This window comes from Battus philenor, unplaced genomic scaffold, assembly GCF_028537555.1.
Source record: "Battus philenor isolate CCGP_79_NKW_IND1 unplaced genomic scaffold, ilBatPhil1.0.hap1 SCAF_25, whole genome shotgun sequence".
NCBI lineage: Eukaryota > Metazoa > Arthropoda > Insecta > Lepidoptera > Papilionidae > Battus > Battus philenor.
Genome location: NW_027181688.1, coordinates 9962643 through 9983255, shown reverse-complemented (window position 1 = coordinate 9983255; position 20613 = coordinate 9962643). Strand labels below are relative to the sequence as shown.

The following is a 20613-nucleotide window of genomic DNA, read 5'->3' as shown; positions in this document are numbered from 1 at the left end:
GGAATGGAAGATAGTGAATGAAAATAGAGGAAAAAAATTAAGAGAAATGTATGGAAATTAAGTAAAATTACAATGTATGTAAAGGCCCTGTCCACCCATGATAGAAATTGAATGAGAGGTCCCAAAAAGGGGACAATTTTAAAACAAATATGTACTTACAACTATGTTTGGAAAGAAATGCAAAAAATGTGGTGGATAACAGAGAGAAATGAAAGGAAGACCTTGAGATTGGATGAAAAAAGAGTGTGGAAATAAAAAGTCAAGAGAAAAATTGTTACAGAAAAAAAATTCTGTCCAACCACGATGGAGTACGAGAAGACTTAAAAACGGAACCAACAAAAAAATATGCTCCAACAGCATAAAAATTAATTACATGTAAGATTATACAGATTGAAATTTGTTTGCTTATTGTAGAGGTTCACAAGGCTGCCCATAATTATTGTAGCTTTAAAAATAATGTGTATAAAACAAAGATTGTATGAAAAAGTCATAGTCTTACGATACTTATATCGTCGATTAATTTATATAAACGTTAGTCTTGACTACAGGCTTCAACTACACCCACTGCGCCGAAACCGCCCAAATCCCCGCCCCCGAGTAACCGGATATCCGGGCCGGTAGTCAAGGTTACGTTATTTGCACCGCCTAATGGGATGCCTGTTTCAGCCCCGGGTGTCAATAACTTCACCGTGGTCAATTAAATTTACAATTATATTACTCTACGGTCGTTTTCAAATTTTCATACCGTATCGTGTTTTATTATTTAATTATGGCGCTGAATTAATTAATTAAAATTAAAATTATAAAATGCTTTGTAAAATAGTATTGTCGTTATAATTTTGGCTGGATGGATTATTTTTTTTAATTTAATGAAATATATGGAAGCCTTAAACAAGTTTAGTAAGTAATGTTTATATTGTTAACCATAGATCCCCTTTTGAAGTCACAGGCCTCACTCAAAGTTATCTATGGGGGCATATAACATAATCGTGGGTAAGTATAGGAATCTGCTGCATGTCCTCTGGAAGCTTGTTTGTAAACAGTGCCAATCCTATATGATTAAAACACAAAATGTGAATTATTATAATTGTATCTCAGGAATCAAACTCATGATCTACGACCTATGTTCAATTCCTGTTTAATTTATCAGAATCAGAGAAACTTCGGAGAAAAGATGCTTAACAACACGGCACACAATTGATAACTAAATAGAAAATAAATCAAAGCACTCCGGTTTTCCATGCCAGTGGAACACGCAAAAAAAACAGTCTAATGTTTTTGTAAAATAATAAAGATATTATGTCCCAGCGATCCAATTACATCAAAATAAAATAATTTGCATCACAATAGCAATACCGAGGGTAGGTAACAATAATAACAGGCTACCTGCACCCTTAGCCCATTATCTCGCGGCCGCCCCTTCGCAAATTACGGTAACCGATACCGCACCATTAGAGGGTGGGTATGTACAGATGATTTGATACGACAGAACTTACAGATATGTACCTACATAGCAACGATGTAAGCTGCACGGGTAATGCAGGCAGTACCTGCACCGTTTTAAAATAATCGACATACTTGGCCATGTGACGACTCCACAGTACAGACTTTTCATCACTCAGACGTTTTCCAATTCGAATCCAAAAGACATGACCCTATACGAGAACGTTTAAAATACCACCGTTCAATTTGACAGACCTCCTCGGTAAAAAATCTATGGCAGAATCTTATGATGAATTGGCCCGGCACATTGACATAAATGTCAAGGCGTTTAACGGTCTGTAGCGCTTAGGTAGCAACTTGAAATAAACTAATGCACCGATTAATGTATAATTGAGTAAAACTTCTAAATTATATTGTTTATTAGGAGACTGGAAAGTAATGGTGTTTCTGTCCACATATTTTACAGAAAAACCGATTGATTTTTACCGCTCTGGCGATAAAAATTTGTATTCTAAGTGGCAAAAGGTTGTTGATAACGAAGGTGTATATATTGTTGATAAGAAATAAAAACTTGTAAAAAATTTAGTCGAGTGCATTTAACTTAACAAATCGACATTAATTCCCGGTCCCCTTAATGTAAATTTTAGCTGTATTTACCCATAAGAAAAATTGTAAATAATAATAAAACGCTGTTGTGCCTCGCAGCTTGGAGAAAATCCGTATCAAATAGCGGCAATCCCTCACTCAACTGTTTCCGCCCAATAAACGCGAAAAAGTAAACAACAAAAAAAACCCTTTCGATATATTTTAAGTTAGAATTAAAAAAAAATAACAAAGGAACGATGCACTCACAACATGTTTAGTTTAACAGCAGTACGTCCTACTTTTTACTTGAGATAATGTTAATATGAGATCTAGATACCTTGGAAAATGTAGTGAAAAAATATGACGGTACATAGCTTATATGTGAGAGCAATGGTAGCCCAGCGGTAGAGGATTGCGATCATAGGTCGCGGATTCGATTCTCAGGATACAATCCTATATAATTCATACTATGAGTATTTTACAAATTTTCAGAGCATGGTCAGCAGCGATATATGCGTACCACAATACCACACTGCGATCGCCAATCCACCTGCCAAGCGTGGCGATTATGGTATATCCCCTCACGTATATCTTTGGGGGGGCCTATGCTTTGCAGTGGGCGTTCATGGGCTGAAACGAAAAAGGTTTTGAAAAGAGCCCACAATAAACTAAGACGGGTTTATTGTGGTCACTTTAACAATATCCTTAATACGAGTATAGTACTTGTAATAATCCTTCACACTATATTAGGATTTTTTACAAGTTTTTGTTTAATATAAATCTGAAATTTATTACCTGATAGCTTACAGACATTTACGCAGTTGCCCACAGAAGAGTTACTAATTTTATTATTGAAGCTTTGAGAAAGGTAATCTTATTATTATTTATATTTCTGATGCTTACCTTATTAACATCACCATTCTTCTATAAAAAATAATATTCTTATGTACAAACACCAGATTGTCATATATATATATATTGACAATGTCGACGTTTTTTGAAACCACAGACGCCGATTGAAAAACTTAAGCGTTCCCCAAAGTTATCTATAGGTGAAATGCCATATCCTCACGCTTGGTAGACGGGTTGGCGATCGCAGTGTCGTATTATGGTCGCATAGGCCGCTGCTGCTCATTCCTTCGAAAACATGGTGAGCTGTGACAATCTTTTATAATTAAACATAAAGTGTGAATTACGACTTGGTAAGGCATTTAGGAGTACTCGGTTATTGAAGGCGAGTCCTGTCTGGGATATGCCTCGCTGTACGCGGAGACAGGGGCGGACGGCAAGCCGCGGAAGCGAAGCCGATTGTGAGATTCATTAAGTCTTCGTTACAGCCCATAGACAACCACTGTAAAACATAGCCCTTCCCCAAATATATCTAAGAGGGAATTTCCACGCCCCGCTTGGCAGGCGGGTTGGCGATCGCAGTGTGGTATAGTGGTAGGCATATGACGCTTCTGCCCATGGTCTGAAAACTTGTTTTATTTTATTAAATTTACTTTATCCGAGATAAACAGTACCAAAGGCAGTAAGATAGTAGAAACTTAGAAATATAAAATTAGTTACAATTGTTACCTTTTAAGATTATAGTGAGATAGTTTTAACTATCTCACTAAAAACATTTAATGAATCAAAGTCAAACAATAACAAAACAAAACATTACTAAACAGGGATCAAAGATCCAGCGCATTCTGCAGAACACACAGTAGTAATTACGAGTCACAGCAAGCCGTCACGTACCAATAAGGTTGAAATTGTATTGTGTATTTTCAATAATTTCGAATGAAATTGTCTTTTAAAAGATACGAGAGAGCACGAGAATAATAATAAAAATAAAAATATCACTAATTTATGATTTGTGGAGGTCACACATCCTGTACAAGGGTGCATGTTTACCGATATTTGTCTTAGCAGCTGATAAAAAGGAGAGAGATCTCGAAATCGTTCTTGCTGCAGGAATTCGAAAGTTTACCTCGGGAAACAGTTCCGAACAGTTAACATGGCCTGCACAAATATTTTTAAGTGTAGTGGCGTCCATTAGAGAACGTCGATCCTTCGATGATAACATACGACGTTATTACTACGTTTATTAGCAATGACAATCCTTTAGAATCAATAAATTAAGTTCGAGTTATATTTAATTGTATCAACTATGTACTACGGCCATAATATTTTCTCCGCTACATTTTTTCTCTAACAGACTCCAAATCTCATGTAAACGTTACGGTAGTGTGAAAATAACTAAAATAGATCCAACGAGGTATACTCGAACCTGTCAATTGACGGATGTTTTTTGCGGAATTGTAATTGTAACTGATCTAGAATCCGCAAACTAATTAATGAAATCGTTTACGATATTCCAAACTAGTTTAATTCGAAACGTATTCATTACGATCGATCGAATATTGGGTTAAAGCAGAAATTAAGTTTATCGTATATATATTTAAACCAGAGATCCCCAACCTGCAATACAGCGTCCCGTAAATACGTTAACTCATTTTGCTGCGTGCCTCTTTGTGTGCGTGTGCTTGTAAGAGTAAAACTTTGCGTAGTGTGGCGTAAAATCAATGGTAATATAAACAACACGCACTTTGTTGTACTCCTACAATCTATATTAAAATGACTACTGGGTCGCTAGATGCGGGCAGTGCAAGATCGGCGATCGTGGCGACCTTTGGGCATGCTCTATACTTTGCAGTGTCGTATGTCAAGTAAGTGGTAGGCAAGAAAAGGACCAATATTTAGCCACTTCCGCAAATGCAGTGGTAGTCATACAACAAAGTGCACCGCCCGCCAGCCCGCTGATAAATGCGCATGCGGCAAACAATGCGAATTACACAACTGCCACCGTCAAAACACTCAACACGTGTTTCACCCCTCCACGGGCCATCTTCAGCAGTTATGTTACACAGATTAGTGCCAAACACAGAGTGAGCTCAGTCCGTCGCCGCTTGTTATTTATATGCCAATATATATATTTATATATAATATATATATTTATATGCGCTTGTTATTTATATTGTAGGCCTACCCATGCCGCGTCTACTATGTTCGGGCTTTCTGCGCCTGCTCTTCGACTTCCGTGCCTTCCTTTACGACTTCCACGCCACTTCTTCTACTTCAACTTCAACTTCCGCATTCTTAATACGTTCATTTCCAATGGGCGCAATGAAAAGTTTAAGAAGCACTGCTCTATACTGTTATGATGTCTTGACCAGTTCGATAATTTGCTTAAATTATAATAATTTAAACATTACCAAATATCATTTCTGTCTATGATTTGTTACGTCTCATAAAATTATATTAATATGACTATATTAATAACCGTCGAATTAATTTTTGAACGTTTGACATTTAAGAACGGAACAAGTTTTTTTTTATTACAACGATACAATGAGATCTATATCTGTCTGGAACGAAACAACCTTTAGATCATTGTCTGTGGGAATTTTTATGAATGAAGGTTTGTTTAAATTCATGTGCAGAATTACTTTATTCGAGACTAAAAAGATTGTCGTTTACTTAACATGTATTAAATGTTATAACAAAGGAGTTACTTAAATTTGGATGACATTCGTATGACGTCATCAAACGCCTACACGTCTTCAAAAGTTTAACAAATCCTTCATGGATCTGAGTGTACGCATATATTATAAAGTTCTGCAAACATCTTAAACTTTACTTTTCTTTGTTTCAAATATAAAATTAAAAGAATTTTATTAAATAAATATTATTATAGCCTTGCAGAGTTGATCGAAATGTATGGAAATTGGTTTGTTCACTCCTTTACATGGTTGATGTTGTAAAGTATTAACCAAACATTGGTAAATTTCATTACTGTTGAGTTTCTGGCCACCTAGTTTTAACAGATCATTAAGAGCTGGTGGTAGCTTATTCACGGACTAATTACAGTGTACAGCATTTTTTAAATGTTAAAAATATTCTACGATTCAACAGTGAATGTGTGAACTTAAAAATATTATAATTTTAAATTGTTATTTCAAATCATTGACAACAATGTACTTTTTTTAAATAACTTTGGCACGTGAAAAATACCTGTACAAAAACAAGGTTCCCATTCACGTCAAGAGACATTTAAAAAAGTGGGCAGTTATTTTTAGCGTATGAACTATAATGAAATGAGATCACATACCTCGCAAACGCACGCGACTTGCTCCTGTGTGAAGCCGAAGCTCGGCAGGGGGGCATCCCTGGGGGGCGTCGCCTCCCGCTGTCCCCATTCGGGGCCCCCCAACATGTCCAAATGCTCGTCTCCGGCCACTTTGACACCACAGCACCACGTGTGGCGCTAAAAATCACTGCTTTATATACCGTTCTTCACCTTTGCACTTATGCCTTTACACACTTTTTATTTAATTTTTTTAAATACCCGCGCTCTTCTTGACAGTCTGTTTAAAATTTCTTTTACACAAAGATTATTTGTTATTTTTAAAACTCGCTACTATTTGACAGTCCAAACTGCCGCCCGTTTTTGACAGTCGAACTTTATTTTTTAAGAACTTTAAAACTTTTTTTATTAATTTTTAATTTATTGAAGAACTTAATAGTAAATAAACATTGTAATAGTCTTGAAAAACTAATTGTAATTTACGAGTATATTAAGAATAAATACTTTTAGGTCTCCAGCCAGTCCTGTCTGGTTTTATCACTAAACAAAAATCACGTTTTCTATTTATAATTGTTTTTATTTATATCCACTGTCGCTATTTATCACTCAACAACACTTTACCCTCGATTTTCTCTTCTTTTTCATTTTAATAGCCGTAAACTTGTGTGTTCCACCTGCAAAAAGAATACATATTATAATTTTTTATCTACATAAATGTGCCAGCACTACCAATTAATCCTGGTTGAAATGAGATGATATAAAAAAAACTATATTAGATAACATATAGGTGATCGAAAGAATTTCAGCTATACGACTTCCGCTGCTGAACATAGGTCTTCCCAAGAGTTTCCCAATAGGACCAGTTGAAAGCGGCCTGCATTCAGTGTCATCTGACGACGTGTTCTATCCACCTTATAGGTGGACTTCCCACACTGCGCTTGCTGGTCTGTAGTCTTCACTCCAGAACTTTAAAGCTCCAGCAGCTAACTGTTCTACGCGATAGCCCTTAAGGTCTTCGGAAGACGCTGAGTGCAGGCCGCTAAACTGGTCTCATTGGGAATCTATGGGGAAGGCCTACATCCAACAGTGGACGTCATATAGCTTACATTATGATCAAATCAAAATATTCTTTATTCGGAAACGCTGTTATAAGTACTATCGAAACAACATAAAATCAAGTCAATCAACATAAAAGTCGGCATTGTTGTCCCTACAGGAAGCTAAACTGGATCCGCAGTTCTAGCGAGAAAAGCCGGCGAGAATCTTTACAGTTGCTTTTTACAAACATAGTTTTATAAAGAGTGCTTGACAATGGTTATATTCCTGAGTGAACATCAAAAATATTTAAAATCACATATTAACATGGATAGAATAATATACTTTTATCAATATGTCTTTAATATTGGTTTTAAATCTCTCCAGTGGAAGATCAAGAATTGATACGTAAATTTAATGTTTCCTTTTTTATATTAAAACAACCTTTTATGGTAAACCTTAAATGGGACGACACGGTAATTTTTCAGAAAAATCTAATTTTCTAGGGTGATTACCTTGATTTGTTAATAAAAACCCTAAAATTTTTGTTAAGGCTAACGTAATTGATTTTTAATTCAAATTCCCTCGTTTGTTTCACTTTTTCTTTTTATAGCAATTTGTGGGGAATTCCATAAATAAGCCTTGGATATTATACAGAATGAAATATATATATTATAAACCGTATCTCGTGACCGATCTGTCAAAGTCAACATGTTGGCGGGAAAGCCAAAAGTCACACGATACAGCTTTTTAATTTAAATTAGCAAATGATCGTAGCGTCTCAAGGCCTTGTATCTATATTGCATTCGCTTATAAACAACAACATTCTTCGATTCATTTTTGCGTTCATTTATTAGCATATAATTTTACTTAAGAACAGGTTGGATAAAACGCATTACTACGTACGGTTTTTAATTTCAATAATTTAGGATTTGCAATAAGTAAAGGCAACTATTCACTATTTGAAAATGGCTGCCCCGACTATATTTTTAATATTTTTTGAAACCAAGAAGTATGTTGGAACGCTGTTGAAATATAATTCTTTATATATCGGTATAAATATAGACTTAGCTTGAACATACACACTTCTACTTTGGACTTCGTGTACCTTCAAGACCTACCAGCCCTAGAAAGAATCCCTCATACCTATAATCAATCATGGTTAATATGTAGTCATCCTCTATCCAATAATGGTTTCATAAATAATACATTATGTAATGACAATATTGTACGAAATATATTTTTCTTTCAAAATTCGGATTACAACATGTTAAAACTAATTATTGTTTACAATCTGTCTCTGTAGACAGCACTGGCAAGTTGCAACCATTTAAAAAAATACGTTGTAAAAAAAAAATAAGGCCATCAAAAATTTTAGTGGTTGGCAAAATGTGTAAAATGTTTCAAGTATTTTACTAACAAATGAGCCATATCTTCACCCTATAGAACTTTTTCTCCTATAACCAATTACACATAACATTGCTCGTTTTTTAATGACATAAAAATTTAAATATCCTATAAGTAAGAAAGATATGGATATGTTAGTACTATACCGACTGAGGAATGTACGCGTATAATAGGGAGGATGCGACAAGACGCACACGATATATGAGAATAGACGGCTTGTCGTCTGTCTGCCTCGTTCTACCACTCACATATCAAATGTCATTAGGAATTGATCTCAAACGTAAATAATTTTGCAGCAGTGGTAGTCCAGAGGTAGAAGACTGTGACTTGCGAAGTGCCATAGATACTTTGAAAGATGTCTATTTCTTGCAGTGGGCATATATGGACTTAAATGACTAAGACGACATAATTTCGACATAAAATTTTTAATTAAGATTTCGTCTTAGATGATCAATCCTCCCATATTTATATTACAGAAATACCTTCGCGTACCATAAAGTATTACGGTAGATCCCAGCGACAAGACAACAAAAGATTTACTATTTATTTTTACGAAACAAACTGAACTGCACCTTGCTTTTTTGTTACAGAGCCTAAATCCTCCACAGAGATCGACATCTTGGCTATCCATCCCTCTCTCTCCTGCCTGAATCGCCCCGTTGGAGAGAGACAGGGAAAGGTCGTAAAGGGGCAAAATGTTAAATGGTTGGTGTTTTAAGTAATTTTTATCATCGACACGATCGCGAGGGAGGCCCGCTGATGTATGCAGTTGACGGGTTAATAGTGATGTAACTGAATATGTCGATAAATTTTAATATGGTAATATTATTTTTATAACCTTCATCATCATCATATGAGCTGTTGGGGTCGAAAGGTTTTCGAGTGACGACCCCAGGCCGGTGCACGTGGTGTGGATAGACCCCCCATTAGTCAAGGTCAATGGAGGTTGCTATATGCGGGTAGCATAATCACCACGCTTGGCAGGCGGGTTGGGTATCGCAGCGAGTATTATGATACACAGAGGACTCTGCTGCTCATCCTCTGGAAATGTTTCTGAGCAGTGGTAATCCTATATGTAGGTAACATTGTATCCCGAGAATCGAACCCACGATATACACCGTTCACTTTCCAAGCTTTATAATCACTTTAACGAATCCTTCATACTATAACCCGGTGCAGCCGGGGCTCCCTACGGAACTCTCGATCTTTGCTGCCTTTACAGAGGTTTTAGTCCGAGCGCCCTCTGTACCTCGCCTCCTCCAACCCGCGGAATTTGCAAATTACACTTGGGCAGCAGTGTAATCCAGGTAAAAAATGCAGTAGTGTAAGAAAGGTCATGATTCAGTGACAGGAATTACCGAGTGGAAATACTGATTTTCTTTCTGTATAAAGTTAACGTTTTTTAATGAAATAAAACGCACAATTTAAAGTAAAAAAAAATTATCAAAGTATTGGCTACCACTATCTATGTTTTGACCACCATTCAGGCAATTACATACACTACATGTTTCCAAAAAATAATTTCATTTTGTAGAGTAAACCACTCAGAGGTCCATTTCTCTACTTACAATACAAATTAAATGTATTAAACAACATTCAATAGTATATTAATATGGAGTTGGTGTTTTTTTAATGGCCCCGTTTTTGGGGTTCTTATGTATTCGTTCTCCCGTTCATTCTCCCGTTCGTCTTCCATTCAATCCTATCTTCTCCATAACATTCTTTTGTATTCCTTTCTAAACCTTCCACTCGTTGCCTCGTTTCAATCACCATCCTTCCAGACTGCTACAGGCTACGATTTTCCTTATTTTTACTTACGGTATATTATCTAATTTTTTACATTTTGCGTCTTTAATTCTTACGTCACTTCTCTAATAACTAAATACCAATTTTTATCTCTTTCTATAACAGCTTTTCAACTTCACTTTTACTTCTTTTATTCAGATTTTTTTCTCTTTATAGTCTCTTCTATCACGTTCCTGCAGTACTCCAAGAAGATCCGGCGACTTCCCTTTTGACTTGCCTTGTGAAACTAGCATTCCATTCTCGTCTCTCTAAAAACGAGACAAATAAATTGCACCGCGGTGTGGTCCACACCCGGGTAACTGTGCTTGAGTGAGTAGTAATAAGACCCAGCCTACCTAATACAATAATACAAGATAATTTAAGCGAGTAGTATTAGTCAAATATTATTATATAGCAGCATTGAACTAGTTTAAGAAAATAGTGTAAGAGTACAATTGTAAAAATAAAGAAAAGACATAAACATAACCAAAATGTAAATTAGCATAACTGTAATATTAAGAACTGAGGTGAAGAATGAGAGATGTAATAAGTGATAAAGAGTGGAAGACATTGTGATGTGTGGCAGTAGAGAGAATGAATGATAATGTGACGTATGATAGAAGAAATAAATTAAGAGTGTGAATAAGTTATTGTAAATATTAAAAACCTTAACCTTACCCATGTTAGGGGAACACGAGAGGCCTCCAATAAAAGGGGGCCAAAAAAAACTGTGTTTAAGTTTGAAGCTGTGAAGATACTCAGAAAATCCCTGTGATCGGTGAGCGTATTTACAAGCTATAGCAAGAAGTACAGCGTAGAACAGAATATCATAGAAGTACATAACGCGTCCGGTTTGTGAATTCGTTCAAATAACAACATGACGTGACAGTGTCTTGTGTAAGCATAACATGCGAACTCTAATATCATTCAATTAAATTCGTTAGCCGTGTCGAGGTAGCGTCCGGGAGCGTCAATGGCACGCTTTAATTCAATTTTACCGACACTCATTTCACCGCTACAATTTGCTTCTGCGTCTTAAGTTATCCAAAATGGCGTAATAAGTAGTGGGGTTGTACTGTCTCGAGGTAAGTCAAGTCCGACCAAGTTGATATAATTTGACCTTATTGACACAAATATGTTACCCAAGAGTAATAAGTCAAATAATATAGATTAACATACCGTTAAGTTCCTGAAATTAATTAATTTAGTTATCACCGAGAATTAGAGTTACATAGAGAGTGTTTTGGCAACATTACGTCATTCCACAGAAATATAATTTTTTATTTACATCGGTATAAATACGTGCGAAGCTCGAATGAAACACACTTCTACTTCCGACTTCGTGTTGTTATTACCTACCAGCTCTAGGAAGGGGTTGTAGGTCTTGGAATCCCACAATGTTGATCCCTACGTGATGATACGAGATTAAATAAAACCGAGTTAAGACGACTGAAATGATGATCATGGTGCAGTATGAATCATTATCATTAATTCAGTCGCAGGATATGAGCGTCCGCTCGACATGTATGGAACAATATATACGTATCTACAATAAAATTCAACTACACCTCAGATCTGCCACTGCAGAAAATTAAAACAAGTTAAAAACATGTTATTGAAAAAAGTGTATTATTTCATCCAAGAATTATGATATTAATGCATGGAATTAAATGTTAGTGATCCTCATTCAGCAAGCTAATTATTGTCATGGTCTCTTTGTAAAACTATATTTGTGAAGACCAGTTGTTGAATTTCTCGCCAGCTCTTCTCAGCAGATCTGCCTTTCGAACCGGCGGTAGCTTCCTATTGGACTGACACTACTGAAATTTTATGTTGATTAGCAATTCGAAAGTGATTGCCTATTTGACTAAAGAATTTTTGATTCTGAGTAGGCCCCCCCCCACAGATTTATAAAAAAAAACGTTTGGACGTGGTCTGAAATCCAGCGAATGAACAACCTCAAGGCCGTCCAACCCAAGGGTAGAGATAGAGGTAAGTAGAGTAAAGATCACGTAAAACCCCAGCACGCATCCACCAATATATCTAGGAGAATGAGATTATTTTTGCATTATGAATAAAAGATTTCTTTTAAATATGAAAAACAATTATTATTTTTTTTACAGAATCTCAAACGGCTTGCCTGCTGTCTGAGTGCGGTAGGCGCATAACTTTTACCTTGTTTTACTTCTAAGCAGTGGTAACCCAGCAGTAGATAACTAAGACTTGCGATGGTAGATCGTGGGTTCGATTTAAGGAATAAGATCTTATTTTACACTGTACATTAACTTAATTGAATTGCCACTGATTACAAATAAGTTTCCAGAGGATGGGCAGCAGCGTCCTCTGGGTACCACAATACAACATCGCGATCTGCAACCCGCCTACCAAGTCTTCTGTTACTAAACCCTGACAAGTAGAAAAATTACGTTTGTGATAGAACAACATTTTGCGAGCGATCATAACGCGTATCTCATGTTATATCGGAACACTGAACACTGGCAACAAGCCAAATATATTTAATTTGTCAACTTACGCAGTAAACTTTGTCTACGGTATTCATGTCATATCTATAATTCTAGCGTTTCAACAAAAATCAATCTATATTAGAATGCCTTGAATTAAACTTCATGTATATTCGTTCGGATCTGTTATTTATAATTACTGTTTTTATTTATAATTATTTAAATTGTACGATTGTCGATAATTGCATTGTTTAATTAAATAAGCTGTGTCATCATATCAGCCTATAGACACCCATTGCAAGGCCTAGGCATCACCTACACGTCGACTTTAACTATGTTGGTGAACCGAGTGGGCTTATCCACCCCGCCTCTACCAGCTGGTGATCACATTTCAGTTCCAATGGTCGTCAGTACCACGAACGACAAGCAATACTTCGTGCCACACCAGTGACTTTGGTTCTTCCACCAACAAGACCACACTTCTGATTCGAAACCTCCGAGCATAGATCTCTCCATTGCTCTCTAGTAGAGCTTGAGCCTTCTAATGAGGCCTTTTGTGAACGAGCACGTCAGGGATCCATAAATCTTCACATAAACTTTGTACATAGTAATTCCAGCAGATCAGTTTTTAACATATTAATAAGAGTAAACATTATGAATAATTGCATTGACATCCTAAGGTCTTGAAGGCCATACATGACAATTGATGGAAAGGTTGATGTCATGAAGAATATCGCGAGGAATAGTTCCTCATCCGTAAAATTCTACTTAGGGTACGAGGGATCGCTCTCCAATCAAAAAGAGCACAAAAATCTACTTCTACTAAGGTATCAAGTGAGATTTTAATGTATTTTCAATAACGAAGCGTGGTAGCGTGTCATAAGTAGGTGGTCCTCCACTATGTGGACAGATTAGAAAGGTAAGTAAGAAAAGGACTAATATTTAGCCACTTCCGCACATGCAGTGGTAGTCGTGCACTCAACACGTGTTTCACCCCTCCACGGGGCATTTTCAGGAGTTATGTTACACCGATTGGTGCCAAACACAGAGTCTAAAAGCAGTGAGTGTGAGTGGTTTGACGGTGGCAGTTGTGTGATTCGCATTGTTTGCCGCATACGCCTTTATCAGCGGGCTGGCGGGCGGTGCACTTTGTTGCACGACTACCGCTGCATGTGCGGTAGTGGCTAAATATTGGTCCTTTTCTTACTTAGGATGGACTTCCACAAGGTAACGCCTGATTCCATTAAATAGATAGATAAGGTCGCGGGAAGACGCTGTATGCGGGCAACGCAAGACCGGTCATCGTAGCAATCTTTATTTATCTATTTATATGTTGTTTTATGATGTATGATGTGTTGTTAAATTCAATTATTATTTATTGTTAGTGCGCATTTACATGTAATTTTGAATCGTTTATTATTTTAAAATTATATGCAGTAAGCTACAAACGGTCCGGAATGCTGATCTGATGAAGAGCCGGCAAGAAACTCAACAGTTGTTTTTTTTTAAATGAAATTAAACAATTTTTGATGTGCACATTATAATATCAATTACATAAACATGTCAACAAAACAAGTTTCACATATTTTGATCAATTAAAAACTCTTGAATACTATAAGATTTATTTAATGATATACTTTTGAAAAACCATTATCAAAATTTCACTACATTTGTAATAAACCTGTTAAAAAGATTGTTTCGTCTATCAAAGTGTGTCCACACAGTTTGTTCGTTCGTTGATCATAAATAGGTTCTAATACGTAAGGCATAAGCCTCTCCCAAAGATTACCACGATGTCCAGTTCTGCGCTGCTCGCATTCATCGACTTCACGCGACCTTGACTATGCCGTAGGTACACCTAATATGGACCTATCTACGCCTCTCACTCAATTATAATTATTTTTTAAACTTCAGCGTAGATATCTAATATATAAAATTCTCGTGTTCGAACTTGAACTCCTCCGAAACGGCTTGACCGATTTTTACCAAATTTTACATGCGTATTCAGTATGTCTGAGAATCGGCTACTATCTATTTTCCATACCCCTAAGTGATAAGGGTGGTCCACCCCTAAATTTTATTTTTAATTTTTTAGACAATTTTTTTGGTTTTTATTTTATTATGATACAGCATACAAAAATACATACAAACCTAAATTTTCACCTCTCTACGATCAACCCTTATCTTACATTTGTTAATTAAAAACTTTAATTTTTTTTTGCAAAACAACGTTTGCGGGATCAGCTAGTATTTTTATAAACAATTCATTTAACGAATATTTATGTGAAAAAATATCGATAAACGTCACAGCACAACACTGATCACCCCACGTGGCGTTCGCGATCCTTATCTAACAACACCAGCTGTAAAACACAAGATTTATCGACAGATTACCGTGCTACGATAACGTACAAATCACCGCACTATTTGTAATAACGTTTTAGAGGCCATTTTGAATATGATCCACTCACAAGGAATTTTCGAAATAGTCCCTTTCGGTTTAATAATATTAATACATTAAGGCATATTTATAATTATTATAAATTTATGTCTGAGGAATTTTATATGTTTTGATCTTATCAAAACTACTAAAGAAATGTATCTGTCCTGATGGAATTAATTAAAATACGAAATCGTAATATATATTATATATAATTTCAGTTTATGACAATGTAAAATACACTTTTTTAGGTAAACTGCAAGTAGCAGCGGGCAGCCCATATAGAGAAAGACAGAGATGGCTGCTGGGGCCTTCAGGTATTAAAAAGAAGAAGACAGCACGGCAACTCAGCCTAGGACTCTCAACTACAAGATAGATAAGACGACCTAGCTAAGGTCGTCGGAGGACTCGGAGTCAAGCGGCTTACAACAGGTGTTATTGTAATTATGCGATGGAGGTCTTTGTCCAGCAATAGAGGTCCTATGACAAAAATTAAGATAATGGTGGATGATCATGCCAAGCCCTCTCATAATGTGACCGCGTAAGATATCTACACATAGATAAACAGGCGACCTTGTAAAGTCATCGGAACATCAATACTCGTATGTGTTTAAAGGAATCCACAATCAGAATCCAAGGTCGAAGAGAGGATCAAAGAAGACATCATTGCCGCCATAATGGGCGACGACAATTGTCACGTAGTACAATATAAAATGAAAACAATAAGACTTACAAATAAGTCAAAAGGGTCGAGCAAGATCCCGAGGTAGTCATTAATAAAGCAATATACGTTTAGTACACAAAAAAGGTATATAAATATAATATTGATATAACTGTTTAAAAATTATACTAAAAATAAAAAATACAACAATTAGTAAAATGTAAATAAAATTAAAAAATTGAGTCAAAACTATCACAATGTAATAAACTGTAATAATACAGGAAACTGTGATCTAGGAATGAAGGTGATGCACGGGAGATCATTGGGAGGAAATTGTAATATAAGTGATTGTGAAAGATGAAAGGAGAAAGTGAAATAAAAGTATGAAATGGAAAAAATATTTGCCCGAATTGTATCGTCCTCGTTCCACACATGGCAGGAGTGAACGAGAGGTCCCAAAAAGGAGGGCTCTAAAAATGACTTGGTACTGTCAAGATATAGACATGTCACAAAAAAAGAAAGAATAAATCGTCCATCATTGTGAAAATAGACTTACAAATAACGACTTTACGTAATAATAAACGTTTACCTACAAAATTTTATTATGATACAGCATACAAAAATACATAAAAACCTAAATTTTCACCCCTCTATGATCAACCCTTATCTTACATTTGTTAATTAAAAAGTTTAATTTTTTTTGCAAAACAACGTTTGCGGGATCAGCTAGTTACTTTATAGTTATTATCAAATTATTATATGATTATATAGTCACTGTAATCATTATCATGTCAGCTGATAGAAGCCCACTCACTCATAGATCGCACGATGACCGATCTTGCGCTACCCGTACCCAGCAACTTTCTCGCGCACTTAACTACCGAATGTATTTTTAATGTGCGCTACTTACACCACAGCTGACTCGTGATAGTCACCTTACAGCCCTAGCAACATAGAGGCGGATGGATCGACGTAGTCCTGAACCATCGTGGTATCACCACTGGAGTTTCGAGGGTAGCATGGACTACGCATACCCCGGGACGAAATATCTATATGAAAGCGCGAGGAACTAGCGTGAGGAGACCCTTAACTGGGAGATACCGCGGTTTCTTTCGTAGCGAAGAGGGTAATCACCGGTGAGGATAGTGAGTAGGAATCCCACATAACCTTATCCTTCTCTCAGAGTATAGGGTAACACGTGTCCATCTAGAAGATTTCGACCGATACCAAAAAAAAAGATTGTTTTGTTATTAATTTTAATTTGTATCGCTAGGGTGTTTTACTTACAATGTATTGTTTTTTTTTCTGAACGCAGACAGTTGGGTGAGGGCTTGTCGTTATTTGGCTTCGTACAGAACGAGCAGTCATGGAGCGCTCGTATAACCTTCTGCGAAAAAGTGATGTTGCAGAAGTAGGCTGCGGAGAGAGAGAGAGAGAACATCTGAGCTCCCCGTCCGCAGTCGGGGACTTGGACGCCGGAGGGTGTACCGCGCCTTTCTCCAATCCCTTAGCAGGGGCTTGGCGACTGATTCGGGGTGATCCGCCGTAAGTAAGGAATTGAGGCACTGAGCCGCCGCCGTTGAAACTGCAGTAGTATGCGAAAGCGTTCCCTTAGTTTCAACAAAAGGCGTTCAAGAACACCGTGGAGTTTTAGCCGGTAGGAGTCCAGCATAACCCTTTCGTTGCCCTCGCAGTGAAGGGGTGTCCCATGCAAGATTTCCCCACGAGTAAAAAAAGGGCTTGTCGCTATTTGCGGATCTTTCTTCTCGTAGTTGCAAGTCATGCGGCAGCCTTTTATTGTGTACAATTTTTCTTATGGATAACAGTAAGTAAAAGTAATAAAAAAGATAATAATATTTATGATAATGCTAGATTTTAGAGCAGTGGCAGCGGTAAGGAATGTGACTTGAAATCGTAGGTCACAGATTCGATTCTCGTCATATAATCCTCGCTTTGTGCATTAATTACAAACGATTGCCAATGCTCACAAAGATTCCGGAAAATGAACAGAAATGTCGTATGTGTACCATAATATCACACTGCTATCGCTAACTCGCCTGCCGAACGTAGCTATTTTGGTATATTCCCCCCTAGATTTATTTGGGGGAAGCCTATAGGCCTTGCAATGGGCTTCCGTTGGCGAAACGACAATGACCACTAAATTCTATACAATGTTTCTTATGTTTTATTTGAAATCGCTGCCCAAGCGCTACAGACCGTTAAACGTGAGGGTTAACACTATATGCCGGAACTGTTTATCAGAAGATTCCACAGTAGATTGTTTCTTTGAGCAGTGTTGTACTAAGATTTTCGCAGAGTCTAGTGATTACATTTATAACTTAGTTCTGCGACCAAATACAAATCAATAACATTAATTGTATGCAGCAATGCCCTTGAATACCCATATTAAGAAAAGAAAAAAATAAAACATACTCTAAGCAGAACATGATCGTATTATTTTTATTAATTCCAATTAGACTTCGATTTCGTATTTAAATTAATATTTTAATGTCCGTAACATATAAAATGTTCCACTGTTATTTTTATTAACCATTTTTATATGTTTTATTCACGTTTCATAAAACCTTCGCGCAGGTATCGTTAAAAGCATTAGTGTAAGTTATGTTATTAACATCCATAAAGGTTTTAATTAAGTTTATTTAGTTGCTTTTCATTAACATTTGCAATTAGTTTTACCTTTTTTGCATTTTCTACATGTTCAAGAAATATAGGATCCATACAGGATGAGGTAATCATCATATTCAGGATATAAGACGTATAGATCTTTTTTAGACCAGTTTTTTTACAGAGATTTTTCATAGAATAATATTTTTTTCACGTAATCTTTAACCTTCATTCTCATCTTACATCCTTCTAACCTATTAAAAGTTGCTTGTGTCTAGAGTTTTCTGACGGCCTTAACAATGTCGTATGTCCACTGTGAGTGGATGTTTTATGTTATCGAGTAGTTTTGAACAGTAACTGGCAAAATCGATTTTTATTCCATAATTTGTATTTTTATATTTTTTGTACTTATGGATTGAATTTTCACTGAACACTAATTTTAATTTTGTTACATGTTGTATTTAAATTTGATTATTACTTCTTTTTTAAGTTTTTTTTCGGTAAATATTTAGAGTATTTTTATCTTACATGATATTTTTTAAAATTGTGGAAGAAATTGTGGAAAAAATAAATGATTGATGACGTCCTACGTTCCGCTTGACGGTACAAAGACAACACTTCATAACATACACGCCCCAGCAGCGGTCACTGTAACTCAACTTGCCAATCCGCTGGACTATGTTCTTTATTTTCATTCGTCTGCGGTGTCCCCATTATTGATCCAATCTCGTAGATCCCGATCCCGAGGATCCACCCCCCCCCCCCCCATTACTTGTTAAACGACTGTAGTAAGCTTGCTAATGAGTTCCGAAATGTGACGTTCCAAAGCCGTATACCATCACATACGAGGCATGTTGAAAGAACATTCGTACAAGCATTTGCCCCCCCCCCCCATAGCTTACCCCATTTCAGCAGAAAATCTTTGTAAGTTATACTAGGGTCCAAAGGGAGCCTTCAATTTTAGTTACTAGAATTGAAAATGGAGGACTCTACTTACAGTGAATGTTACTCAAATACGGGTGGTATTCTATCGCAAAACAAATAACTTATTTATACAAGGAGATAAGTTATAGGTGTAAAAGCTATAGAGAGGGTAAATGTATAGCTCATTTGTCAGCAAAAACCTTACTATTATTTCCAATCAGCCTAAATATAGTATAGTATAAAGTGATCACTCATTATCTTTTTTATTGGAATGCGACTGGCCAGTGTCTTTTGCCAGGATATTGTAAAACCTGCTTATCTATCGGTGACAGCCCAAGACAAAGTCCCCTCGTGGGGGCCCTTGAACCTAGACACTCTATGGAGTGTCAGCCGAAGTGATTTATGAGCTAGGTGGCCTCCCAATCTGGTGAAATATTAACATGTAGCGGTCCAAGCTCAGGCTCCCTCGAGAGCACTCGCGCTTCGCTACATTAAAAGAGGTCTTAGGCTAAGCGCCCTCTGTGCCCTACCACTTCGAACCCACAGAATCTGCTAATGCCATTTGGGTTGTTTTAGGGTCATTTAAAAAAAGTACTATCAATCGAAACCCACACTATTACAGCTCTGATTTTCAGTAAAGGACCTAGTTATTTGTATTTTAATGTTCCCTTACTAATTCTGGAGACTGCCAAGCACTTACATGAGAGAGAGGGTGAAAATAATAAAAAAAGTTAATGAAAAATACATCCCTGCTCCAAAAATAAGAAAGGGCAACGAAAGGTCCCCAATAACAGGGACCATTAAAAAAAACTTAGGTGGTGTAGGCGCATGGAATAAATCCTTAGGATCTAAATGGCCCCGTAGAGAAATACGTTTAGGTAACAGCGGTATAATATGATCTTTATTTTAAAATATTATTATTATACAAAGTGAATGCTTATAGATATAAAAGCTTCATAGTTTTGTATATATTGTTCATTTGCTGTCAATGTATATATGGGACATCGTATCCAAAATTTGAGGGTTCCAGAAATAATGCATAATTTTATATAATAAAGTACGTAAAACATTAAAATTCTGATAATTACATATTAAAATTAATTATTATTATTAT

The 20613-nt window shown here is 36.4% G+C and overlaps 1 protein-coding gene across 1 annotated transcript in view; it reads right to left on the bottom strand.

The window, feature by feature from the left end:
- Positions 1-6828, bottom strand: part of so (sine oculis) — a 35075-nt gene extending 28247 nt beyond the window's left edge. Inside the window, exon 1 of the mRNA XM_068768264.1 lies at positions 6185-6828. Within this exon, the coding sequence (XP_068624365.1) occupies positions 6185-6289 (105 nt within the window). The 5' untranslated portion in view covers positions 6290-6828. The remainder of the gene's footprint in view (positions 1-6184) is intronic.
- Positions 6829-20613: the final 13785 nt, after the last annotated feature.